The sequence below is a fragment of the Xyrauchen texanus genome, chromosome 5, assembly GCF_025860055.1.
Source record: "Xyrauchen texanus isolate HMW12.3.18 chromosome 5, RBS_HiC_50CHRs, whole genome shotgun sequence".
NCBI classification, from domain to species: Eukaryota; Metazoa; Chordata; class Actinopteri; order Cypriniformes; family Catostomidae; genus Xyrauchen; species Xyrauchen texanus.
The window spans coordinates 3817317-3844816 of NC_068280.1; the positions used below are offsets into that span (position 1 = coordinate 3817317).

Genomic DNA, 27500 nt, shown 5'->3' on the forward strand with positions numbered 1-27500 from the left:
GACCGGTCTGGTTATTCTGCACTGGACTTCCTGTGGAAATACAGTAATATAATGTTTTGTTATATAAATCGGTTGATATTTTGGTTATTTTTATTTTAATTGGCTGGTAAACTAAATGGATTAGTGTGGATGTGGCCACAGACCTTATCGGCCAGGCTGATAAATCTGCCGATATTTGGCGATTTTGATTTTCTTGGCTGGTAAAATAAATGGATTTGTGGATGTAGCCCAAGATCAATATAGCTATTGAACGTCATATCGGCCAGGCCGATAAATCTGCCGATATTGATTTCATTGTCTTGTAAACTAAATGGAATAGTGGATGTGGCCTGAGATCAATATAGCTATAGACCGATATATCGGCCAAGCCGATAAATCTGCCGATATTTGGCGATTTTGATTTTCTCGGCTGTTAATCTAAATGGATTAGTGGATGTGGCCTGAGATCAATATAGCTATAGACCGATATATCGGCCAAGCCGATAAATCTGCCGATATTTGGCGATTTTGATTTTCTCGGCTGTTAATCTAAATGGATTAGTGGATGTGGCCTGAGATCAATATAGCTATAGACCGATATATCGGCCAAGCCGATAAATCTGCCGATATTTGGCGATTTTGATTTTCTCGGCTGGTAATCTAAATGGATTAGTGGATGTGCCCGGAGATCAATATAGCTATATACCGATATATCGGCCAGGCCGATACATCTGCCGATATTTGATTTTCTCTGCTGGTAATCTAAATGGATTAGTGGATGTGCCCGCAGATCAATATAGCTATAGACCGATATATCGGCCAAGCCGATAAATCTGCCGATATTTGGCGATTTTGATTTCATTGGCTGGTAAACTAAATGGAATAGTGTGAATGTGACCTTTGACCAAATACCTATAGAGCGATATATATCGGCCAAGGCGATATATCTGCCGATATTTGCCGATTAACATTTTATCGGCTAAGTGGAAATTAAAATTCTAACCAAATGTTTTTTGTATACTGGTGTTTCTTACGAGCAATTTTATATTGTTGATATTTACTAAAACTAAAGGCCAAAATATACTTCGCTCTGTGCACAGTATGCATGACACAAATTTTGTCATCACAGTCCTCACGCACTGTCCGTGTACGGCCCTGATTTTCTCCACATGTGGATATGCCTCGTCTCTGTGCATCATGCGCCTTCCGCTGACTGTACTAAAAGAGTATCAAAAGCAGTCGTAGTGCAAATGTGTCGAATGTTCGCATTCGCTCGCTGTCAAAAGTGCATATTTTAAAAGGCATTGCTGTTTACCGGGTGCAATCCGATCCAGAACGCAGAAAACCAAAGTATAACTGGGCCTTAAAGAGATTTCAACTTCTTTCTTTTTGTCATATGAAGCTAATGTTAATTTCATTTTTTGCTACTTCTCAAATGCTTTTAATTTCATTTTTTTATATATCTTTTAGCTGCAGGGACTTTTAGCCTTCTATTGACTGTTTTATGGTTAATGCCTACTTCCAGTTTTCAAATATCCTTCAGTGAGATTTGAGTAATTATTGTGTTTTAAGCAAAAGTATGTAATTTCTGCGAAACTAGCACCACCAAACGTAATAAAAAACAACAACTTTGTTTTCAAAACAGCTTTCTGGATGCACCCCCCTTCTCCCATTGATCGAACAAACAGATAGTCCCACCCCCAACTCACGGCACTGGTGCGGTCATATTATTTGCTCGCTTGAGACGTATCATCCGCCGGAGTTTTTATAGTCAAAACAAGTGAATAAAAATGTACCAGTGCTGAAGAAGTAATCCAAAGTATTTAGATTACGTTACTGACCTCGAGTATTCTAACGGAATGTTACAAATTACATTTTACAGCATGTAATCTGTAATTTATAGTGGAATGCATTTTAAAAGTAACCCTCCCAACCCTGTGTACTGTGTATTGTCAAAATGTATCGCCCAGCCCTACAGTGCAAGTATGTGTCTTTATGTGAGTGTCTGTTTGTACTGATGAACCTGCGGTTCCGAGGAAGAGCAGCACAGTGATCCAGTAAACCCAGAAGAGCATGAGAGTGAGGAAGGTCCAGAAGGGCTGCATGGCCAGCAGAGGAAGATGAGTGAACACTTTACCAGCCACATGAAACAGAGCGATGGTGAGAGCCACACGCTTCCTCATGAAGAACATCAGCAGCAGCAGAATCAGCTGACACACAAACATACCGCCAACAGACATCACACTCAGAGCTGATGCCACAATACAATCGACATAATGAATCCGAACACAAGGCTTAGTAATAACAAGCACAAACTAACAGTCCACAAGAATTGTAAACGTGTTTCCAAACCATAGGGTCATTTATCATGGCAAAGTTATTTGTGCTTAATTAAGGTTTCTACCGTGAAGATAGTGGCTCCGATGGCGTAGATGAGAAGCGCTTGCTGGTTGTCTTTAGCCACCTCCAGTTCGTAAGCAGGCAGAGTGGCGTTCACTGAATTACTTTGATCCACATACAGCCACCACAGTACACCACAACCACCTGCCAAAAGTGTGCAAAAGAGTGTTCTTAGCACTTCCCATGAAATAGGGAAAATAAGGGTTTTAACAAAGGGTCCGAAAATTTGGTTCATACACTTTTGGTCACGTCAAAATGATATGAGGGTTATTCTCATTAAATCTTTTAGGGAAAAATTCGTGGTCATTTTTAACCTCAAATCAATAAAAAAATGTAAATTCAAAAAGAAAATGAAGCCAAAATTTAGGACCTTTCAGATTTGTAGCCTTGTGGCTTCATATTCAGGACACTTCTCATTACCAAAACACAAACACGTCTTTTACTTTTACTATTATTATTGTTTTCAGTGATGATTCTTTCTGATGATTTACTGCATTTCAGAAAAAGAAAAAAAAGCTTCTGCATTACAATAACTTTTTTTTTTTTTTAAGATCAGCAAAAATAAAAAGGCAGTTTTAAGGAAGTTCTACTATAAAAGCACTTTACAATTTAAATATGACATGAGAATATAGCAGGAAACCGATGGAGTGCGTACTCCAGGTAGGGAAGGAGGTATTGCCCCAAGTGAAGGAGTTCAAGTACCTCAGGGTCTTGTTCACGAGTGAGGGGACAATGGAGCGGGAGGTTGGGCGGAGAATCGGGGCAGCGGGGGCGGTATTGCACTCGCTCTATCGCACCGTTGTCACGAAAAGAGAGCTGAGCCGGAAGGCAAAGCTCTCGATCTACCGGTCAATTTTTGTACCTACCCTCACCTATGGTCATGAAGGTTGGGTCATGACCGAAAGAACTAGGTCACGAGTACAAGCGGCCGAAATTGGCTTCCTCATAAGGGTGGCGGGCTTCTCCCTTAGAGTCATCCATGAGGAGCTCAGTCATCCGTGAGGAGCTCGGAGTAGAGCCGCTGCTCCTTTGCGTCGAAAGGAGTCAGTTGAGGTGGTTTGGGCATCTGGTAAGGATGCCCCCTTGCCGCCTCCCTAGGGAGGTGTTTCAGGCACCTCCAGCTGGGAGGAGGCCTCGGGGAAGACCCAGGAGTAGGTGGAGAGATTACATCTCCACACTGGCCTGGGAACGCCTCGGGGTCCCCCAGTCAGAGCTGGTTAATGTGGCTCTGGATAGGGAAGTTTGGGGCCCCCTGCTGGAGCAGCTGCCCCCGCGACCCGACTTCGGATAAGCGGTTGAAGATGGATGGATGAGAATATAATAATTACCATGTTTTCCGTGTTGCGGTAATGAGAATTGTCATTAAAATAATGTCACAATGTAAAAAAACAATAATTGCACTAAAAAAGGCTTCATTTTCTACATGCAAGATATATTTAAAAAGGTACACTCAGTAATTTTTTCGTCATTAAAAAAAGTTTTCCTCCTAAAGAAATGAATTGTCCTTTTTAAACATAAATATAAAATCATGAGCACTCACATGAAATGAAGACTCCAGCCATATCAGTAGCCTAATTAAAGCGGTTTAATTCTACACGGGGCAGGGGCGTCCTCATGGGGGCTGCCATGTTGAGATCACATGACCAACTGAACACTACTTGCTTAATCTCAGCATCCGTCCTGCTATTGGACACTTTCACTCATTGATTAATCATGGCTGACTGTGAATACTAAATGTCTACAATGGCATCTGAAACTGAAAACTATTGATTTTAAATGAGGCTGCATCCAAGCCACTAGGTGTCAGTGTCAGTACTAGAAGACACAAAGACAAAAGATTCTGAGTGCACCTTTAATTTACTATTTGTTTATTTTGATTTGAATAGTAAAAAGGACCAGAATATTTTCTTGACAGGTTTCGTGAGATTCACCCATGAGCTGTTTTGTTTTATTCTCTGCTCATTTTTTAGGTTTGCCATTTGTGTGTAAAATATAAGACACAGAAAATATGGCATTTTGGGTGATTAAAACAAACTGAAACACAATACAGATATTACATGTGAATAAAACTACCTGCATTTAATGCTTTTAAAATAAAATAATAATAATAGTTTATTCAACAAATTAAATACTGTAGTTCTCACGCCAAAGAATATGATATTTGCGGCTTTATTGTTTACATAAAAATAAAACGATACAATCGATTTGTACCATATTTATGGAAAGTCTCTCTTAATAAAAAAGCAGTTCATCAAGAGATTGTGATTTTAAGATTAATACCTAATGTCATAGAGTTTAATGTAATACTAATATCTTACCAGTTGCAACCACCACAACAACAGCTGTAAGAATCCAGACCAGAACGACTGATATGTAGCGAATCACAACCATCAGAATCAGAGACAGAACTGTGGTGGAAATTAAGAAAGTTTGAATAAACAGTGACAAAATTAAAAGCAGACATATATCGGTTTTACAGATTAATCAGTGCCGATAGTTGCTTTTTGGAACTAATCACTAGCTGGCAGAAACTCAATTCTTCCTCACTGATGAGAACGTGTACATATAAACTCATCTGGTGAATGAATATACAGGCTGTAAAAAGTGTCATTTGGTAAATACTTGCATATAGAGCACTGTAAGTTTGCCAAGTCTCTGTCATTTCAAAATAAGAGTCCCCGGTGTATTTTGAAATTAAAAGGTTGAAAGTCCCGTAATGCACCAAATCTGAATTATTCTAGTTATTATTGAGATTTTGTTTGCACAATTAAACTGCTTTTGTTATTTTATTTATTTTGGACTCTTGTAGCCTCAGTGTATGCGCACTTCACAGCAAGGAAAGACTACGAATTCTTCTCATTCTATAAATGTTTTTCTTTTTTAAACAATCAGACGATTAATCGATTATCTGACTTTTCCAGCAACTAAGATATCGTATCGGCAAAGTCCACAATTGGTCGACATTTTAGAAGTGAGGCTTTATAAATATAAAAATATTTACACTATAGGGTCAATGACAAATTAGCAGATGATGACAGGAATAATATAAAAAAAAATTAACATCCATCTAATTAATCTTTTATTTTTATTTTGTACAAATATCAGGATTTTTATGGTTTTTAGGGAGTTAAAACCTGAACTAACTTGGTATGTCATAAAAAATTCCTATTTTACGGTTTTCTTAAAACATGACTGACAAGTCGATTACACCACATTGGCTTTGATTTGGTGCCTCACTGCTAATAATAATAATAAAAAAATAAAAATATGCCAAACTACTTTAATCCTTTTTTCTTCAAGAATGTAATTATTTTAATGAGACTTTTTTCTTCATACATTCTCTAGATGTTACACCACCAACATAAACTATCAAGATTAGTTTTAATTAACAATGTGAAAACATGTACATCATAGCGGAGGTGCTTTTTAGAATAAAGTAACAAATTTGGGTAAAAGAAAAAAGCTTTATGACTGTAATTAAGCGATATAGGCCTCTGATACAGAAGAATGAGGCACGATCTTTAATCGGCTTTGTTAAAGTCAGGTGTAATGAGCTCACCGAGCGCGAGCAGACACAAGCCCATGATGATGTCCTTGGATGTCATCACCCCGGCGATGACCCTGTGCACCACGCTGTTGTCGCTGACGAAAGCGATGAATGCCTCCGCAAACTTGGCATAGCAGGAAATATCAACTGGCATACAGCGGTGAAAGACTGGTAATGAGGCACTACACAAAAATTCAATAAACAAAACAAAAAACAGCAAAAACAAAGTTTCACCAGTGTGAATGAATGCCTATAAATAAAATGATGTGTAGATTTTGCAGTTTTTTTTTCCTGTGTGTGTGTGTGTGTGTGTGTGTGTGTGTGTGTGTGTGTGTGTGTGTGTGTGTGAGAGAATGGGACACAGTGTAAAGTGCTTTGGTACCCGCTAAAGGTTAAAAAAGGCGCTAGATATAAGTGCAGACCATTTACCATTAATATCACGATGAATCAAAATAGGAAAATCAAGGTAAATATCACTTGCGAGCAGGACATTTTTATTTTGCATAATTTCCAAGCTGTATTTTTGTCATATTATGCAAAAAGTGTGAAATATGATTATATACAGGATACAAAAAGCTAGCTAACAAATTAGCCACATAATGAATGGTCATTTTAGATGTGATGGAAATTTAGTTTGGTTCAGAAAAATGACACGCTCCAAAAAAAATAAAAAATCCTATATTTAAGATTTACAAATTTGATCAATTTCATGAAATTACCTGTAAGTTGTGTAAATTAAAATAAATAAATAATAATAATTAAATGAATAAATGTAAAATGTAAAACATTTCAGATTTTTTATTTTATATTGTTACAAATTATGCAATACAATTTAATACAATTTTGTTAGAAAATTTAAATGCGTAAATCTTACAATTATTTATTAACATTATTAATTAATGATGTGCATGTATATCCACTGTCTGGCATTATTATAGACTAGTTAAATAAATGGTGTTTAAATAAAGGGAGTTTATTTTCTAAAAGTCCAATTTATTTATATAGAACACTTTAATTTGTATAAAATTGCCCATCGTTAAAGAAACCCCTTTATATACGCACTCATCTTAATTAGTCTCAATCTTATACCTTGGATGGACGGGTAGTTTTGGACATTTTGTTGCTCTAGCCGGGTGAGAGGAATATGTGTCTGGTGCTATTTCATAGGAGCATAAATCAGATCCTGGAGACAATACAAAAAAAGAAGAAAAGAAACAGTAGTTGGTATTTCACATTTACATATGATCAAATTTAACATCTTTTCACATCTTACAGCTCACCATTTGTTTTTGAAAACTTTGTGAGCTCCTCGTAAGACTTCAGCTCTGCGTCTGGGCATTTTGACACACACAAAGCAATGGATTTAATCTTTCGTCGCATTATATCGATGTTGCAGGGGTCCAAGAAGAACACATACCTGTGACAAAGCCATTGAAAATGTGTTAAAGATCAAATTGTTTCCATACCTTGGCTGACAGCTAAAAAAAAAAAAAATGTCATTATTTACACACCCTCATGTTGTTTCGACCCTTTAAGCTCTGAAGATGTTTTTAAAGATTTCCTGTTTCATAGGCATCCCCAAAATTAAAGGCTTAAAACTTGACAACTAAAATAAGCAGGGTCAAGAGTTTGGTATCATTGTAAAGAAAACTTTACAAAATATTTAATGATATAGATTACAAAACATTCTGAGACTCTCCACTTAAAAACTGCTAAAAAATATAATCACAAAAAAATTTAGCATTAGCCTAAAATGTACTTTTTTTTTCTCTCTCTTATTTTCCTGTTTTTACATTATATATCTCTGGGTGTAAAAAAGGTCTCTCAGGAAATTGCTTTTGTTTGTACCTGAGAAAAAAAGCAATCAAAAGTTATAACATTACAAATATAATTTATCTTAGTGTCCGAAAGCCTCTCCAAACAAATAAAACATAATAATTGTACCTAAAAACTAATTACACATGCAAACACAACAATGACTAAAGGTTTGTATAGCATGCAGACATGATTTCAGTTTTGAGATTTCACAGAATGAGTTTCATTCTGTGCCATTTGAGTCATCATTGAGTCTGTATCATGTATTTGGCGCCATCTCCTGGTGGCCGTATGTAACATTGTGCTTCATGTGTATTATCTAATGATCTATATACATCAGATTACCTTGTTAGTAGGCTCGTTTGAAAGATAATCACCTCATCTAAGTAATGGCATGTGATATTTATGTTCCATTTATTTTTCTTGAGGTTACAAGCGAAAAACACGGCATATAAGCAACACCAACATGCCAAAGACATATACTTTTACTTGCTATATTTCTGTTTGCAATAAAAACAGGCTTGTATTGTTCTCTTTGTGAGCTTTCCAACAATATATGACACATGGCTATTTGATGAGTTGATGTTTTTACTGATAACAATAATATGCACAGTGCAATTTGTTTTTATAAATTATCAAAACGAGGCACTTCTGATTTGTCTGCAAATTTCAAAGCCCTTGTTCAGTTTTGGTCATAATGTCTACATGCATTGTGATGTACAGCTTCTAAGCTTTCAAACGAAACCCATTTTGTGTTGGTCAAGACTGTGGTTATTCATATTTTGACAATTCTTTTTTTCCCTCACGAGCCCATTCAAGCTTAAAAGGTTAAGTAGTGAAAAGAAATTGCAGTGATTCGTGCATCGGCCAGTGTTATTCTGCAAAATCTCTGCTGAATCAGGTAATCAATCATGCTGCAATCAGCCAGCTGGTGCCATCAAACATGCGGTTGAAACAGTGAATAGGATATAAAGAGAGAGCATCGCTATTGGAGTTCACTCAATGCTTGTTTTTACGCACTTTCTTGAGTTGTGGTCTTGCCCGCTGAGTTCGATTCCTGGGATTTTGGCATTCATCTGACCGCAGGTGTTGCCATAGCTATCATACCCTGATATGAGTCTGGAGGCGGCCCCTGTTGCTATGGCGAAGCCACAGATGAAGAGCTGCCATAGAAAACAGTAAGACAGTTACAATGATCAAATAATAATAACAATAATAATATCATATGTAGACTATTTTCTTGTATTTGTAATTGTGCAACAAGTGTGTGAAAATCTTGGGTGCAGTTCCAAGCAACATAGCGGTCATGACAGTGATGAGACATATACCAATTTACAATAAACATCAGATTTACATATCTAATAATGACATAATTACAAACATCACAATATACAAATGTACAGTACACAATAAACACTATATAGAAAACATAGTATAAAATAAAACAATAGTATATATAAAATATACAGTAGGTTGTATTGTGCTGTATTGAAATTCAGGCTGAATTCCTCTGCTTTTACCTGAGAGGTCTTTCGCTCTGTCCGTTCGGTGCACGGAGAACCCCGCAGGTTTGATGGCAGAGTCTTGAATCTCCATCCGAGTTTCTGTAAGGCAGATAATGCAGCAGTCCCTCGTCTCTTGTTGGAAAGAGATCCGCGCTATCATCTCGCAGAGCTTGTCGTCTAGAGACTGAACATTTGCCATTAGAATGCTGGGTAGTGGGGGTCAATTTGCGCGACCACGTGCCTAATATGCTGTTGGTCCTCCGCGTTACACCAAAACAGCCTAACTGCCGAGGCATGGACTCTTCAAGACCCCTCAAAGTGTCTTGTGATATCTGGCACCAAGACATTAGCAGCAGATCCTTCAAGTCCTGTAAGTTGCAAGGTAGAGCTGGCGTGGATCAGACCTGTTGGTCCAGCACATCCCACAAATGCTCAATCAGATTAAGATCTGGGGAATTTGGATGCCAGGGCAACACCTTGAACTCTTCATCATGTTCCTCAAACCATTCCCGGACAATGTGTGCAGTGTTGAAGGTCGCATTATCCTGCTGAAAAGTGGCCATTGCCATCAGGTGGCACGTGTCAAATTGAAGTTCACATGAATGGCTGGATCCAGGGTTTCCCAGCAGGACATTGCCCAGAGCATCACACTCAATCCACCAGCTTGTCGTCTTCTCACAGTGCATTTAGTGCCATCACTTCTCCAGGTAAATGGCACACAAGTACACAGTCATCCACGTGATGTAAAAGAAAATGTGACTCATCTGACCAGGCGACCTTCTTCCACTGCTACAAGGTCCAGTTCCAACACTCGCATGCCCATTGTAGGTGCTTTCGCTGGTGGACAGGGGTCATCATGGGCACTCTGACCAGTCTGTGGCTATGCAGCCCCATATGCAGCAGGGTGTGATGCACTGTGTGTTGTGACACATTCCGCCCATATCCATCATTAAAATTCTCTGACTAGTGCCACAGTAGACCTTCTGTCAGTTTGGACCAGATGGGATGGACATTGTTGCCTTGATGAATCGATGCGCCTTGGGTGCCCAACTCCCTGTTGCCAGTTTGTACACCCCACAAGCCTTGCTGTTTCAGAGATGCTCTGACCCAGTTGTAAGACCATAACAATTTGGCCTTTGTCAAAGTTGCTCAGGCCTTTAATCCTGCCCATTTCTCCTGCATTCAACACTATTGGGACTTTTCCACTGCATGGTACAACTCAACTCAACTAGACTCTGCTCGCTTTTTTGGGGTTTTCCACTGTGGATAGTAACTTCGAATTGTGAAATAGAAATGCCTGTGCGCAAAACCACACCGTGGTCAATAAACGGGGTGCAGACGGTCCACTCGTTAGCGATGAGCGAAATGAAAAAGTCTCTCAGGAAGTGTCTCAGCTGTTGGCCGCACACGGCTACCACCGGACCAACCAACAGTGTAGGGAAAAGTTTAAAAGTGACTACAGAACCATCAAGGAAAAGTGCAAGTGGTTCGACCAATTGGACGCTATCTAGTCCGGCGAGCAATGGAAGGGAGAATGCCCTGGACTGGCGTTGATCCACAATGGAGGATGGTACGTTTTATGTTAACTCTATATTCTGCTTGAAAGCTTCACTTTATTTAGTTGACCAGCTACTGGAAAGCAACTACTTTATGCAGCACAATGAGCTAATAGCTAACAGCTAGCGGTCGTGTTATTGTTTTGGTCAGTTTGTGTCCTGTTTAAAGTCCCTGTAAAGTCAAAATTAAGTATGTGTTCTGAGTTTGTCATATCACAGAAAAATGTGTTATTAGCCACCCAGCCAAATTTGAATGATAAAAAAAGTCGGCAAGTACATAAAATAAGCTATCAAAATCTTGAAAAAATGAGCAATGGTCTCTGCTCTCAAACGCTGGGGGCGTGTCCGCTGGCTGCGCTGAAACCACGCCCACTCGCGGGAAAGCTGCCGTCGCCACACACACTCAACTGTCACCGCTACAGCCGGAATGGATGCTCCTAGCAGTTTATTAGGTTTTACCAAGCCATATATGTTTGAGCCTCCAGAGCCTGAATCTGATTCAGAGGACATTGACCAAGAAAGTCAACATCGTCCCCTCGTTCTGCAACAGAATGGTAAGATTTTGCTCTCCCTTGTATGTGATCGTTTTTAGGAAATTTAAATAAGGACACCGATCTGTTTCAGTACATGATCGCATCCAGGTAGTACGCATTTCTGTGCCGAAGGCATAGCTAACTAGCAAACTGTAGGCTGTAGTAACTAATAATAGTACTGACAGTAACTCGCGATTGAGCGCCAAACTGATGCTGAATGTGCTCTATTTATATTGTTAGGGAGCGGCCAGCCTCAGGGGCTCCAGTGCGTCATCAAGTAGGGGCGTGTCCAGGAGCTCAGGGGCTCCAGTGCGTCATCGAGCCCCCGCTTTAGCCCCGCCCAAAAAATCCGGAAAATAGCAATGGTGAAAAACTGTTTAACGGTCTAACTCCACAATTCAGTCCTTCACAGTTCACAGTCTTTGTAATATGTTTTAGCAATACATTTCTAACATTTATAATGTGTTTAGAATTTTTTTTTAGAATTGCCTTTACAGGGACTTTAAGAATATGTCACGGCAGTAGAGGCAGAGCAAGTATGACGATCAGCCTATAATCCCACCCACGTTGAGGTGGCACTAAACTGCATTGGAAAAGCAAGCTCAGAAAAGTAAAGCGAGTAAAGTTGAGGCGAATCGAACCGTAACGTGCAGTGGAAAAGTGCCATATGAGAACTAAATGTTCACTTACCATGTAATCTACCCAGACCTTGACATGTAGCTTGTTAGATGATGATCAACTGCTTCAATTTTCAGCAAACTTAACTGTGTAAATATTTGTATGAACATAAAAAGATTCAACAAATAAGACATAAACTGAACATTTTGATTTTGGGGTCAAAATCAAAAGTAACAGTCATTATCTGGTGTGGCCACAGCTGCATTAAGTACTGCGGTGCATCTCCTCATCATGGACTGCACCAGATTTGCCAGTTCTTGCTGTGAGATGTTACCCCAATCTTCCACCAAGGCACTTGCAAGTTCCTGGACATTTCTGGGGGGGTGGCCCAAGCCCTCACCCTCCAATCCAAGTCAGTGTTCACTGGCCATAGGAGAACACTGACATTCGTGTCCAGCAGAAGTCACGCACAGAACGAGCAGTATGGCTGGTGGCATTGTCATGGAGGGTCATGTCAGGATGAGTCTGCAGGAAGGGTACCACATGAGAGAGGAGGATGTCTTCCCTATAATGCACAGCGTTGAGATTGCCTGCAATGACAACAAGCTCAGTCCGATGATGTTGTGACACACCGCCCCAGACCATGACGGACCCTCCATCTCCAAATCGATCCCACTCTAGAGTACAGGCCTCGGTGTAACGCTCATTAATTCGATGATAAACACAAGTCCGACCATCACCACTTATGAGACAAAACTGCGACTCGTCAGTGAGGAGCACTTTTGCCAGTCCTGTCTGGTTCAGCGAAGGTGGCTTTGTGCTCATAGGCAACATTGTTGCTGGTGATGTCTGTAAGGACCTGCCTTACAACAGGCCTACCCTCAGTCCAGCCTCTCTCAGCCTATTGCGGACAGTCTAAGCACTGAAGGAGGGATTGTGCGTTCCTGGTGTAACTCAGGCAGTTGTTGTTACCATTCTGTATCTGTCCCGAGGTGTGATATTCAGATGTATCGATCCTGTGCAGGTGTTGTTACACGTGGTCTGCCACTGCGAGGATGATCAGCTGTCCTTCCGGTCTCCCTGTAACGCTTGTCCTAGGTGTCTATCAGTACGGACATTGCAAATGTATTGCCCTGGGCAATAAGGGACCCTGGGCATCTTTCTTTTCGTGTTTTTAGGGTCAGTAGAAAGGTCTCTTTAGTGTCCTAAGTTTTTATACCTGTGACATTAATTGCCTACCATCTGTAAGCTGTTAGTGTCTTAACGACCGTTCCACAGGTGGATGTTCATTAATTGTTTAGGATTCATTGAACAAGCACGGAAAACTTTTTTTTAAACCCTTTAAAATAAAGATCTGTATAGTAATTTGGATTTTTACAAAATCATGCTAAATTGGTTCTAGAAAATCACTTGCCATTAAATCAAACACATCTGAAAGCTATTTGGTTCGTTAAATGAAGCCTAACATTGTCTTCGTGTTTGTTTTTGAGTTGCCACAGTATGCAATAGACTGGCATGTCTTAAGATCAATATTAGGCCAAAAATGGCAAAAAAAAGAAACAGCTTTCTTTAGAAACTCATCAGTCAATCATTGTTTTGAAGAATGAATCTATACAATCCTTGAAATTGCCAAAAAACTGAAGATTTCATAAAAAGGTGTAACTACAGTCTTCAAAGATAAAGCACAACTGGCTCTAACAAGGACAGAAAGAGATGTGGAAGATCAGATGTGCAACTAAACAAGAGGATAAGTACATCAGAGTCTCTAGTTTGAGAAATAGACGCCTCACATGTCCTCCGCTGACAGCTTCATTGAATTCTACCCGCTCAACACCAGTTTCATGTAGAACAGTAAAGAGAAGACTCAGGAGGACTTATGGGAATAATTGCAAAGAAAAAGCCACTTTTGAAACAGAAAAACAAAAAGAAAAGGTTCGAGTGGGCAAATAAACACAGACATTGAACAACAGATAATTGGAAAAGAGTGTTACGGATCTGAAACCCACTGAGCTTTTGTGGGATCAGCTAGACTGTAAGGTGCGTGAGAAGTGCCCGACAAGACAGTCACATCTATGGCAAGTGCTACAGGAAGTGTGGGGTGAAAGGTCATCTGAGTATCTGGACAAACTGACCGCTAGAATAACAAGCATCTGCAAAGATGTCATTGCTGCACGTGGAGGATTTTTAATGAGAACTCTTTGAAGTAGTTCTGAACATTTCTTCTTTTTTTCAAATTGTGATAGTAATTTGTCACGTTATTAATGTCCTGACTGTACATTGTGATCAGTTGAATGCCACGTTGGAGAATAAAAGTACCAATTTCTTTCCATAAGAGCAAAATCTGTACTTTATTCCAAACTTTTGGCTGCCAGACAGTGTTGAGTGTATTTAGTGAGCCTTTGATCATGTACATTATCTTACCATGCCAATATTGAACAGGATAAACAGTATCAGCCATGGGATATCAGTGCACTTCTTCTGCTCTAAGGGTTTCCAATCACGCTGTTTCTGTAAAGTGGAAGTCAACATGACCCGTCAAGCAACATCGTGCAGTGTGACACAGAGATAAGAAACAAGACGGCTGTTTGTGATTTGTAAAATGAATTTGTCACACCGCAGGACTATATGGATGAACTGCAAAAACTGGTTAGAAAACATAAAACAAAAACTTTCTCTTACACATGTACATTTATTTTTAACCTAAACACTTGAATCCAAAAAAGGTTAATGTCAATGTTATTTTGTCAACAGTACATACAGCATGGGTTATTCTGACATTTCAAGCCAAGTCTCCAGTTCAAGCTATGTGATTTATAGTGTTTAATTTCAACCGTTAACAGTTTTAATAGGCTTGTTAAACAATAATTACGACTATTAATAATATTACACATCGCATTGCACTAGTGTCCTTTTCTCATGTCCCCAGAGCTGCATGTCAAACATCTTTGATAAAAATTAGTACTAAATCATTGGCTTTCTCATTTAATTAAGTGTTAAGAATTACATTCGCTCACTAATATTTATTAATTTGTGGTAAGGTAATTTTTTTGTTTTTTTGTGTGTCCCTTATTATGTCATGTTACTGTGACCTTTAATTGAAGATCTTTTCTTTAAAATAACAAGCAAAAATCCAGGTAACAGTGAGGCACTTACAATGAAAGTGAATGGGGGCTAATTCTTATGTTAATGTTAAAATACTCACTATTTCAAAAGTATATCCACAAGACAAACAAAACGCATGTCAACAATGATTTGTGTGTGACAACTTCCTTGCCATGACTATATAATATCAAGCAATATTAAGCAAGACTAAAAACGGTTCGAGGAACAAAAATGAAAAACAAACAACATTTTTTTAGCAGAACGTGACCGCAAACTGGAACAAAGTGATTTTCAATTATTCTGGAGAGAAAATTGTATTATTAAATGCTAGAAACCAGTTATAACTGGTTAATTTTGATTAGGTCAAAGGATTTATCACAGTATATTTCTGGAACTATACCACGTCATGTTGCCCAAAAAAATAAACCGTGCTTTAATCCTAATGGAAACTGCTGCATCACACATCTATTTGCCTAATTATGACATGCACGGCTAATCCAGACACAAGGAAAACATTATTAGATGTATAAAGAACTTTTCTCAGTTCTTTCCAAGTCTTCACTGGAGTATTGTTAGGTATGATGCATTAATACATATTTGATGCTGCCGGGTTTTGAGTCAGAAGCGTTAGACCTAACAGTTAATCAACCGTATGCTTGTTATGATTTCTTTTGAGGCAAGTGGCTTATTTTTAGCTTGTTTTTTCAGACCAGATTGCTTGCTTCTAATGTAATGATCTAGCAACGCTGCAATTGGTATTTCACCCACTCCTTAGCGCAGAGTGCTGTCATTTTAATGAGGAACCGTTTTTAGTCCCTGATGTCAACAAACCCTAAGATGACTATTAAGATGACAATTTAAACAACTTTACAGGTCAAGAAATACATGAGTTTTAACAAAGCATTAATGCAAGGGCTTTTAACCCTCTAAAAATGGGCCCCATTGACTTCCATTGTAAGTGCCTCACTGTAACCACATGTTGCTTCTTTTTTTAAAGAAAACGTTTTTTGGTTGTAATCAACATTACGCCACATATGCCGTCGATTGAGCTTAACTTGTAATGAATCTGGAATATTCCTTTAAAAAAAGGAAATTACTTTTGGTTGTGCACCAATAAAAAAAAGTTTTCGCCCAATTTTTTTTTATGTTTTCATCACTTTTTTCTTAACAACAGAGAAGCGACGCATTCAAACAATTCTTTCACGCTGTGGCAGGGCGGAGGGCGGGGCCGGGTCGTTATCCTACACACCCGGTCCCGTATTAGGCTAATTAAGCCTCCGTGAGGGTTAAAAGTCGACTGCAGGGGATCGTGCAGGAGAGAGAGATCGTTAGCGGACATGTCCGTCATGTGTGTGTTTGTGTCTTCTTTTAAGTTTATCATTAAACTATTATTTATATTGAAAAGCCGGTTCTCGCCTCCTCCTTTCCATTGATCACTTTACACACGCTTTCAGAAATCATGTAATTTTTTAAGTATTTTATAAATATACATTTGAAGTGAAAGAATAATCTCTAATATTTTGAGTGGGCCTGGGTCTAATTTGGCTACATCCTTGGCTACGCCACCGCTTTAAAAATATATATTGATATATTATAAACTAAATTGAGGTTCTATAAATAGAAGTGAAAGGGGCCATCAGGATGCAACGATGTAGTACAATGGGATAAAAAAAGGTTAGAGAATCATGTCAACCAGTTTTGGGTAAGTTACTCTAAAAAGTAATTAATTACTAACTACTAATCTTCTACAATTAGATTACAAATTTCTTTCTAAAACCCTTATCAACCTCGACCAGATGAAAAATACATGGATGGACATGAAACTGTTCAAACGTTCAAATAAATCATATAAAATAAAATGAATTATTCATGAAATGGCCAAAGAATTTAAAGGGGCAGCGTTGAATTAGAAAACATATTTTGGGGGCCTGGGTAGCTCAGCAAGTAAAGATGCTGACTACCACCCCTGGAGTCACGAGATCAAATCCAGGATGTGCTGAGTGACTCCAGCCAGGTCTCCTAAGCAACCAAATTGGCCCGGTTGCTAGGGAGGGTAGAGTCACATGGGGTAACCTCCTCTTGGTCACGATTAGGGGTTCTCGATCTCAATGTGGCGTGTGAAAAGTTGTGCGTGGGTCGCGGAGAGTAGCATGAGTCTCCACATGCTGCGAGTCTCCGCGGTGTCATGCACAACGAGTCACGTGATAAGATGCGCGGATTGACGGTCTCAGAAGCGGAGGCAACTGAGATTTGTCCACCACCACCACCCAGATTGAGGTGAGTAACCGTGCCACCACAAGGACCTACTCAGTAGTGGAAATTGGGCATTCCAAACTGGGAGAAAAGGGAATAAAATAAAATAAAAAAAAAACATATTTTAACATTAGACGTTACATTTCAATTTTAAATTCACTATATTTTTTAAATAGAATCTTTCTAGTCTTTTGATGTAATCAAGCGTTAAATACTGAAGTAACTGTAATTAAATTACTGAAAAAATAAGGAGTAATCCCTTACTTTATTTTTTCATTGAAAAAGTAATTTTATTACAGTAATTAATTACGGTATGTCAACACACACGGTTTACATTTTGGACTATTTTGTTAAACAACGAGTAATTTAACGTCTACAGATTGGCGCCATTTAATTCCATAGTCTGTGCCTCACTTTTTAATTTTTTTTGGTAATCACCATTATGCCATAAATGCTGTCGACTGAGCTTAATTTAGTATTAAACCCGGAATACTCCTTTAATTTTACCGAATGACCCGATTGAAACCGCTTCATTCAAAGCGATGAAAGAGACTCTCGGGACACACCTGACGCCTTCACATCGAAACCCCGGAAATGAGCTTTCGATGTTGACAAACAAAGCCCAGGCCAATTTATTCATTAACAGTTTGCGTTGCGATGAATGTGTTTCGTTCTTTCCCCCATGTAAACTGCATAGGACTTGTATTTATAAAACTCACGACCCTTGCTTTCGTTCTTACATGCTTTCGTTCGTAAGGTAAATCGTTTGGACTCCAAACTTGTGCAATGCATGTTGCCGTTCAACACAATAAGTTTCCAAATGTGAATCAGCATGCATTAACTTAGCGTTGAATGTTATGCTAGCCTATATCTTACCTGTGTGCTACCGCAGCATCCCATGGTAACAAATCCCTGAGTTGATCAGAATCACAAACACACGTTAAATAGTCAGGAAGTTGCCCGCGCGACTTCAATGTGTCCTGCAGCAATTTCACGAGATATGAGTGCAAAAGTTACACATGAGTAATAAATCCTTATTTATGCCCTTAGAAAGCAAAGGTGCGTCCACTCTTGTAATCGCGCACGAGTAACGCCTCAGTAAGTGTGTGTGTGTGTGTGTTCTTAGTTAAAGGATTATTCTGTTTTTTCAGGATCTGACGTGCTGTAATTCTCCCAAATGAATTCCCTGACAAGGTGGAGGCGGAGCTGTCCTGTCCTCATCGTCCTCTGCCACATTGAACCACATTGGCTCAAGATCAGATATTTTGCACCCCCGTTCACTTACAGTCGCTTTCAAACGAGGCACTGGAGTCCATACCTGAAGAGAGGCTATTATGATTATGACGCTTACTACGTTTGTTATGCTGGTTATGTCATTGAACGTTCCATTGAACAGATTCGATTCTTTTAATGACTCGTTCGAACCGATTCGTGCATGAATCATTCGACAGCTGTGTTCCAAATGACGCACTGCACACTATACACTATACACTACAGTCATGTACTTTAACGCATGTGATGTGTTGCTGTTAGCATTAGCACGTTAGCAAGCCTCTTGTATTCAGCACTTGTATGTCAAACAATGTACATATTCACACAGTGTGGAGTGATGGTAAAGAATTCAACTCAAATTTGTGACGTGCTATCTTCACTAAAGTTTTGCTAGTTGCTACATTCTCCATTATTTACAATTGTTTTGTCAGACCAGGAACACAGCCAGATAACTTCACTCCTTCCGCTACGTACGTCAAACCGTGAGCGCTGAGTGTATGAAGTGTCCAACCAGGGGCGGACTGGGATTTTACACCGATGCCGGCCCAAAGGTTGTTGAGCGTTGACTGGCCCTCTTCAGCCAGTCGCAGCCTGTTTGGCGTAACACGGCTGACCGTTTCAGCTCATTGCCACCCGTTTGGTCTCGTTTCGTGGCCGGCCCACCTGGAAAAGTCCCGGTTCTCCCTATGGCCAGTCCACCCGTGTCCAACATTCCACACTTTGTTTTGATGGTTTAAGAAGTACAGGACATCTTCCGGGTACTCTTAGTACTCTTACTTTTCACACTACGTACACTACAAAATGATGTTGAATAGTGCTGAAGTGTGCAGTTTGGGATGCACCTTTTGTTTAAGAGAAAAACTGTAACATTGATTTGTGTTGTGAACCGATTCTTTTGAATGATTCTCTCGAACTGATTCACAAAGTGTATGTGAATCATTTGAATTTAGGGACTTTGTTTAGGAGTAAAGTTGTAACATTTAGAATTACATTACTAATAATTCACATTATCGGGACGATTCACATTGGGAAAAGTACTTATTTTTAACTAGTTTGTTGTTGTCGATGTTGGAGTGATAAACAAAGCAACATTTTACTCGATTGATTACAACAACCTAATCGAAAGCATAGCAATGCACAGAAATTTTACAACAAAAATGAAAATGTCGGGATATGGGGACTTGTGGAAACAGTTTGATAACTAAATAAGGTCTTTGAACAGGTTTGTGAACTGTCCAAATAAGTGGCCAGTCTTCCCAATTAATTTAGTGTAAAGAATGAAATATTGCAGAACCATTTCAATGCCTGTGATGTTATCATGCTATTAATTAAAACTTCCTAAGGAGAATTGGATCTTTGATAAGATTCATAATACTAACCGTCTGAACAGATTCGCTAGAATCTGAATAATAGAAGGAGAATAATAAAATAAACACACACATGATGGACATGTCCGTAAACGATCTCTCTCTCGTCACACCACCATCTGCCATCGGCCTTTATCCCTCTCGGAGGCTTGATTAGCCTGATAAGGGACTGGGTGTGTATAATCACAACCCGGCCCCGCCCTCTGCCCTACCACAGATACCTACAGCGATAGCAGTATAATTTGTTCACGCGACATTCGAGAGAAATGGCTGTGTGTAAAACCACGCTGTGGTCAATAAACGAGGTGCAGACGGTCCACTCTTTAGTGATGAGCGAAACGAAAATGTCTCTCAGGAAGTGTCTCAGCTGTTGGCCGCACAAGGCAACCATCGGACCAACCAACAGTGTGGGCAAAAGTTGAGCAGCTACTGGAAGCTTCTAAAACAACCAGGCCAATTTAACTGTTAGACTTGTGTAAAATCACTATGCAGCACAATGAGCTAGTAGCTAACAGCTAGCGGTTGTGTTATTGTTTTGGTCAGTTTGTGTCGTGTTTAAGATGATGTCATGGCAGTAGAGGCGGCGCAACTATGACGATCATCCTATAATCCCACCCATGCTGAGGAGGCACTAATCTGCAGTGGAAATGCAAGCTCAAAAATGTAAAGCGAGAAGAGTTGAGGCTAGGCAAACCGTAACGTGCAGTGGAAAGTGCCATAAGATGGCCCTCCATGGGAAATACAGGCTAGAGCACCATCCACGAGACACCTCTATGCACTTAAGTGGTGCGTGTTTGCAAATTGGTGCTCTTCGCGTGGTAAAGAGCCCATAGCTGAGATTTTGACATTCCTTCAAGAGCGGCTGGACACTGATCTTACCCCATCAACTCTCAAGGTTTCTGTACTGATTATCTCATCATACCACATCCTGGAAGCTGGCTTTTCAATAGGCAAACATAATCTAGTCATAAAGTTCCTTAGGGGAGCAAGGCATTTTAACCCCCCTCGCCCTGATATGTGCCGACTTGGGACTTAAATCTGGTGCTGAAGGCACTCACAATCTCCCCGTTCGAGCCTCTGGAATCTGTTGAGCCGCGGGTACTTTCCTTAAAGACTGCACTCCTATTGGCTTTGGAAGGGGGGGGCGACGAGCAAGCGCTGTCAACTGACAACTCATGCCTGGAGTTTGGTCCAGACCTGTCAAAAGCCACCATTAAACCTAGAAAACGCAACGTGCTTACGGTTTTATCAACGCTTCTCAGGGCTCAGGTGGTTAGTTTGCAACCCCCCCGTTTAATTCAGATGAAGAGCAATCTATGCATATGTTATGCCCGCTGAGGGCATGGCAAACATATTTCGAGCGCACCCGTTAGTTTAGGATGTTGGATCAGCTCTATATTTGTTATGGAGGATGACATTGTCTTGTGACCCAAATATATAACATAATAAAAACAACCGCAAAAACTATCTGCTTTGGTTTTGTTAAACGAGCAACATTTAAGCACATGGAACAATTATAATGGTATATACTGTATAGCACTTGCAGTGAAGAAGAGCCGATGTTGCCTCAGCTCCCGAGGCATTATGGGATCGTTAAGTGTCTAGTCGATCCGCACTTCAAAATCTCGCCGGAAATAATAGGTCATCCGGGTATTTCTCATTTACTGTTTCATAAATACATGACATACTACTCTATTGGCATACTGTTTTTGGCATACTTTATAGAATAGAAGTATGGATATTCGGACACAGCGATGGAATAAACCAATGGAGTCATGTGGATTACTTGTATGCTGCATTTATGTGATTTTTGGAGCTTCAAAGTTTTGGAACCTGTTGACTTACATTGTGTGGAGCTGAAATATTCTTCTCAAAATCTTTGTGTTCAGCAGAAGAAAGTAATTCACATGTGTTATGGCATGTAACGAAATCACAATAATTACATTAATTGATCCTGCAGTTTATTATAATTTTCTCTGCAACAGTGGAAATACAGACGACAAAATGTTCAGTACAACAACCCGTCATTTAGAGTTGCTAAAGTTGAGTTACTGGTAATTGAACCTGAGGGCTCATTCATGCAAAGCATGCAATCTACCACTGAGCTACATCCATCAAATGTGCTATTGCTTTCCCAAGGTGGCTCAGCAGTTGAGGCTCTGGCTTACCAGAAGATTGGGGGTTCAAGCCCCAGGACTGCCAAGATGCCACCATTGGGCACTTGAGCAAGGCCCTTGACCCTATCTGCTCCAGGGGCACCATATCATGGCTGACCCTGTGCTCTGACAACTAGCTTAGCTGGGATATGCAAAAATGAATTTCAGTATACACTCACCTAAAGGATTATTAGGAACACCATACTAATACTGTGTTTGACCCCCTTTCGCCTTCAGAACTGCCTTAATTCTACGTGGCATTGATTCAACAAGGTGCTGAAAGCATTCTTTAGAAATGTTGGCCCATATTGATAGGATAGCATCTTGCAGTTGATGGAGATTTGTGGGATGCACATCCAGGGCACGAAGCTCCCGTTCCACCACATCCCAAAGATGCTCTATTGGGTTGAGATCTGGTGACTGTGGGGGCCATTTTAGTACAGTGAACTCATTGTCATGTTCAAGAAACCAATTTGAAATGATTCGAGCTTTGTGACATGGTGCATTATCCTGCTGGAAGTAGCCATCTGAGGATGGGTACATGGTGGCCATAAAGGGATGGACATGGTCAGAAACAATGCTCAGGTAGGCCGTGGCATTTAAACGATGCCCAATTGGCACTAAGGGGCCTAAAGTGTGCCAAGAAAACATCCCCCACACCATTACACCACCACCACCAGCCTGCACAGTGGTAACAAGGCATGATGGATCCATGTTCTCATTCTGTTTACGCCAAATTCTGACTCTACCATCTGAATGTCTCAACAGAAATCGAGACTCATAAGACCAGGCAACATTTTTCCAGTCTTCAACTGTCCAATTTTGGTGAGCTCTTGCAAATTGTAGCGTCTTTATTCCTATTTGTAGTGGAGATGAGTGGTACCCGGTGGGGTCTTCTACTGTTATAGCCCATCCGCCTCAAGGCTGTGCGTGTTGTGGCTTCACAAATGCTTTGCTGCATACCTCGGTTGTAACGAGTGGTTATTTCAGGCAAAGTTGCTCTTCTATCAGCTTGAATCAGTCGGCCCATTCTCCTCTGACCTCTAGCATCAACAAGGCATTTTCTCCCACAGGACTGCCGCATACTGGATGTTTTTCCCTTTTCACACCATTCTTTGTAACCCTAGAAATGGTTGTGCATGAAAATCCCAGTAACTGAGCAGATTGTGAAATACTCAGACCGGCCCGTCTGGCACCAACAACCATGCCACGCTCAAAATTGCTTAAATCACCTTTCTTTCCCATTCTGACATTCAGTTTGGAGTTCAGGAGATTGTCTTGACCAGGACCACACCCCTAAATGCATTGAAGCAACTGCCATGTGATTGGTTGATTAGATAATTGCATTCATGAGAAATTGAACAAGTGTTCCTAATAATCCTTTAGGTGAGTGTATATGTGCGAATGTATAAAGGCTTCAAAGTAAATGGAGTTACAGACAATCTGACAGACAAAAAACTAATCCCAGAAAATGTTCAAATCCAGTTGTATTTCAGATGCACAATCAAGTAATGAATTGACATCCATTCTCTATTGGATTGCACTTTTTATGCAAGCTGAAATATAGAAACCATGTTGTCATTTCAATCACTAGATGGCGCCATAGCTTGCATTTTTAGATGGCGGTCTTGAATGTCCTCAGCGAGGACCACGATGTTCCTAAAGTCACTCAAATTCAATGTCAAAAAACTGTTGATGCTCAAATGTGATTGACATGTTGATTGTGAGTTCAGCTGTTTGGTGCACAAACCAATTTTTGTGAAGTATTTTTTTTTCTTCTCCACGAGAGAAAAATAGTTGAGCAAAACAAATGTGCAGCATTTAAAAAAAAGATATTAAAGTGTCTTGTCTTTTTCTTTGTACAACATTTGTCTTTTGCATTTTCCTAATAGGTTAAAAAAATACATTAAGGTTATGGACGCCAGGTCTGATGGGAACAGTTATTCTCATATCCCTTCTTTTATCATGACACAAAGGGCCTCTTTCACATGACTTCCTGTTTTGCCCTGGTACATATCTTACACAGAATATCTCCTAAATCTCTCTTCCTATCCCCTGTTGAATAAAGCACAACCCAACTATTGACATCTGATCCGGTAAAGACAGGAACAAAACCCTTACTGCTACCGGGCAAAGAAAAATATCCCAACACATCAGTCATTCAAGGATGACATTTTGGTCAACACCATTTCTGTTATTTATTGCTTGAGTAAAGCTACATGTGCGGTATAGAGATGTTACAGTACACTATATATACAGTTTGAGGAAATACAATCAAAATGTGAGCTGTTATGACCCTATAAAATGCTACAAAACATTGTTTTAGACTTGGTGGGTTTTCTTTAGGTAAAGAGGAACCTAGCAAGTTTGGAGTGATCGAGGAGGGATGCTGCCTTGTGTCTGTCACGTGTTATTGGAGAAATGTGCACACATAGGGTTTAACCCCTCCCGTACATTCATCCAAACACAGCTCACATTAACAGCAGTGCAGCGTCATACTCCTTTTACACAACTGTCTGCTCAGATGGTCCGGGAGTGTATTGATTATGATCAGTATGTTGTCTCGTTACGTTCACCTTCAATACAAGGTCTGTAGTGATGTTCTGAAACTCAAGCCTAGAGCTTACGTCTTAATACTGCCACTTGTGAGAAATTGAGACTTTCTTTTATTTCACGAAGAATACAGAATAATATCCAAAACTGATAACACTTCACAATGTAAGGTCTAAAATCATCTAAAAATGTCAATAAAATTCTCACATCATTTACTCTTTACCCTTATGCTATCCCAGATGTGTTCTTCTGCTAAACATTAAATAAAAAATTAAGATTTAAGTGAATGGTGACCAAAACTTTGAAGGTCCAAAAAGCATATAAAGCAGCATAAATGTAATCCATAAGACTCCAGTGGTTTAATCCATGTCTTCTGAAGCTATATGATAGGTGTGGGTGAGAAACGGATCAACATTTAAGTCCTTTTTTACTATAAATTTTCCTCCCTGTCCAATAGGTGGCGACATGCACCAAGAATGCGAAACGCCAAAAACGAAAGAAGAAATAAGTAATAAAAGTGAAAGTGGAGATTTAGTAAAAAGGACTTCATATTGATCTGTTTCTCACCCACATCTATCATATCTCTTCAGAAGACATGGATTAAACCACTGGAGTCATATGGATTACATTTATGCTGCCTTTATGTGCTTTTTTTGTATCTTCAGAAATCTGGCCACCATTTACTTTCATTGTATGGACCTACAGAGCTGAAATATTCTTCTAAAATCTTCATTTGTGTTCAGCTGAAGAAAGAAAGTCATACACATCTGGGGTGGCATGCAGGTGACTACATTTTGACTAAAAGGTAATTTGTTACTTTGTAATCAGATTACACCTAAACTGGGCATCACTATGGCTTGCAAACAATATCAAGCTGAGTAAATTTTTTTAAGCAGAGCAAAACGGAGAAATGTTTATTCACTTCAGAAATTATCTTCAGAAAACTCTTAAATGTGTCATGACATCAAGAGTCCATTTTTCCTTGGTCTTTTGACATATAAGAGGTCACTGTACTAGTCAAAACTAAAAAAAAATGTTTTGTTCATTTAGACGATTTTTCTTTCTTTTCATGACCAATTGAATACTGAAATTAACAGTCTTCCCAAAGCCACTCGAGAGTCTCAAAACTGAACTTTTAGGGCTCGGTGCTGTGTGAGATCTCATCTAATACCTCCCTAAAGTTACACATAGTGGTGACAGCATCATGCTTTGGGAATTCTTCTCTGTGAAAGGGAGTAAGATAGGGAGAAGAGCATATGAAGCTAGTACAAAAAGTACCAAACAAAATTCCTGGAGGAAACGTGTTCTATTCTGCACAAGTACTGGGATTTGGGATGTTCGTTTTTATTTGTCTTTCAACAGGACAATGACTGAAGACATTGAGTGTCTAACTGCAAACAAAGATTAATGTCCTGTTGAGAGCCAGTCATATCCCTGACTGTAATCCAATTGAGCATTTGTGGAATGACATAACGATTGCATTTCACATTCAGTCCCCATCCAGTTTGGTGCTGGTCGTATGGATCACAATTCCGATGTCAAGATGGAATGTCGATAAGGATTTACACAAAGACAATCCAATTTCTGGCAAAGGTGGTCCTTCCAACTCCAGAGATGTTTTTTTAATTTTTATTTTTTTATTGAATTCTATAAATAAATTATATATTAATGTTCTATAATTTTTAAATACATTTTATATATAAAATTTGTTGTCTTTATTATTTTTTTTATATAATTGTATATATTTTAAATGCCTGTTTTTAAAATAATTTCAGATATATATATATATTCTCATATAACCTAAAAATATAACATCTAGACAACTGATTTAAATCAACCTAAATATATTGGGTTACACCAACAAAAGTAATTTTAAGGGTTAAATCGAAATAAATCTTTATGGTAACAATTGTACACACAAACAAAATTGTTTTTATCAGCTTTTAGTGATGTCAGAAGTAGCCCAACCTGTGCTTCGGTATCAAGTTGATACTAAAAAAAATTATATTTTACAACCCCAATTCCAAAAAAGTTGGGACAGTATGAAAATTGTTAATAAAAACAAAAATGAGTGATTTGTAAATTATATTCACCCTTTGCTTCATTGAAAGATCTACAACTACACATCATATGATGTTTTACCCTGTGAATTATATTGTTTGCTTTTTTAATGTACAGTTATTTCAAATCAGATGATACACGCTCCAAAAAAGTTGGGACAGTGAAACATCACCATTTATTAAGCATTTGGGCACTGAAGACACAAGTTTGTAAGTTTAGAAAGTGAAATTGTCCCCCAATCATCCATTATGTAGGTCTTTATCTGCACAATTGTACGGGTCTTTGTTGTCGTATGGGGCGCTTCATAATGCACCACACACTCTTAATTGGAGACAGGTCAGGACTGCAGGCAGGCCGATCTAGCACCCGCACTCTCTGCTCACACAGCCATGCACTTGTGATCCGGGCTGTATGTGGTTTGAAGTTGTCCTGCTGGAAAATGCCGGGACATCCCTGTAAAAGACGGTGCTGGATGGCAGAATACGTTGCTCCAAAATGTGTACATATCTGTCTACATTCATGGTGTTCACACAGGTGTGCGAGTTACCCATGCCATGGGCACTGATACACCCCTGGACCATACAGACACTGGCTTTTGGACCTGATGCTGATAACAGCTTGGATGGTCCTTTTTCTCTTTGGCCCAGATAACACAGACGGATGTTTAAAAAAAAGAAATTGGACCAAAAAACACGGTTCCACTAAGATGAGAATGAGCCCAGAGAAGTTGCCGGTGCTTCTGGACAGTGATGATGTACGGCTTCTCCTTTGCATAGTAAAGTC

At 39.4% G+C, this 27500-nt stretch overlaps 1 protein-coding gene across 1 annotated transcript in view; it reads right to left on the reverse strand.

Moving 5' to 3' along the window:
* Positions 1-18630, reverse strand: part of slc44a1a (solute carrier family 44 member 1a) — a 25262-nt gene extending 6632 nt beyond the window's left edge. Inside the window, exons 1-10 of the mRNA XM_052127615.1 lie at positions 18185-18630; positions 14375-14461; positions 8762-8904; positions 7207-7343; positions 7016-7109; positions 5939-6108; positions 4698-4787; positions 2384-2523; positions 2003-2189; positions 1-30 (exon numbers count right to left, since the gene is read on the reverse strand). The exon at positions 1-30 is cut by the window's left edge and continues 139 nt beyond it. Of these exons, the coding sequence (XP_051983575.1) occupies positions 1-30; positions 2003-2189; positions 2384-2523; positions 4698-4787; positions 5939-6108; positions 7016-7109; positions 7207-7343; positions 8762-8904; positions 14375-14461; positions 18185-18208 (1102 nt within the window). The 5' untranslated portion in view covers positions 18209-18630. The remainder of the gene's footprint in view (positions 31-2002; positions 2190-2383; positions 2524-4697; positions 4788-5938; positions 6109-7015; positions 7110-7206; positions 7344-8761; positions 8905-14374; positions 14462-18184) is intronic.
* Between the last annotated feature and the right edge of the window lie 8870 nt (positions 18631-27500).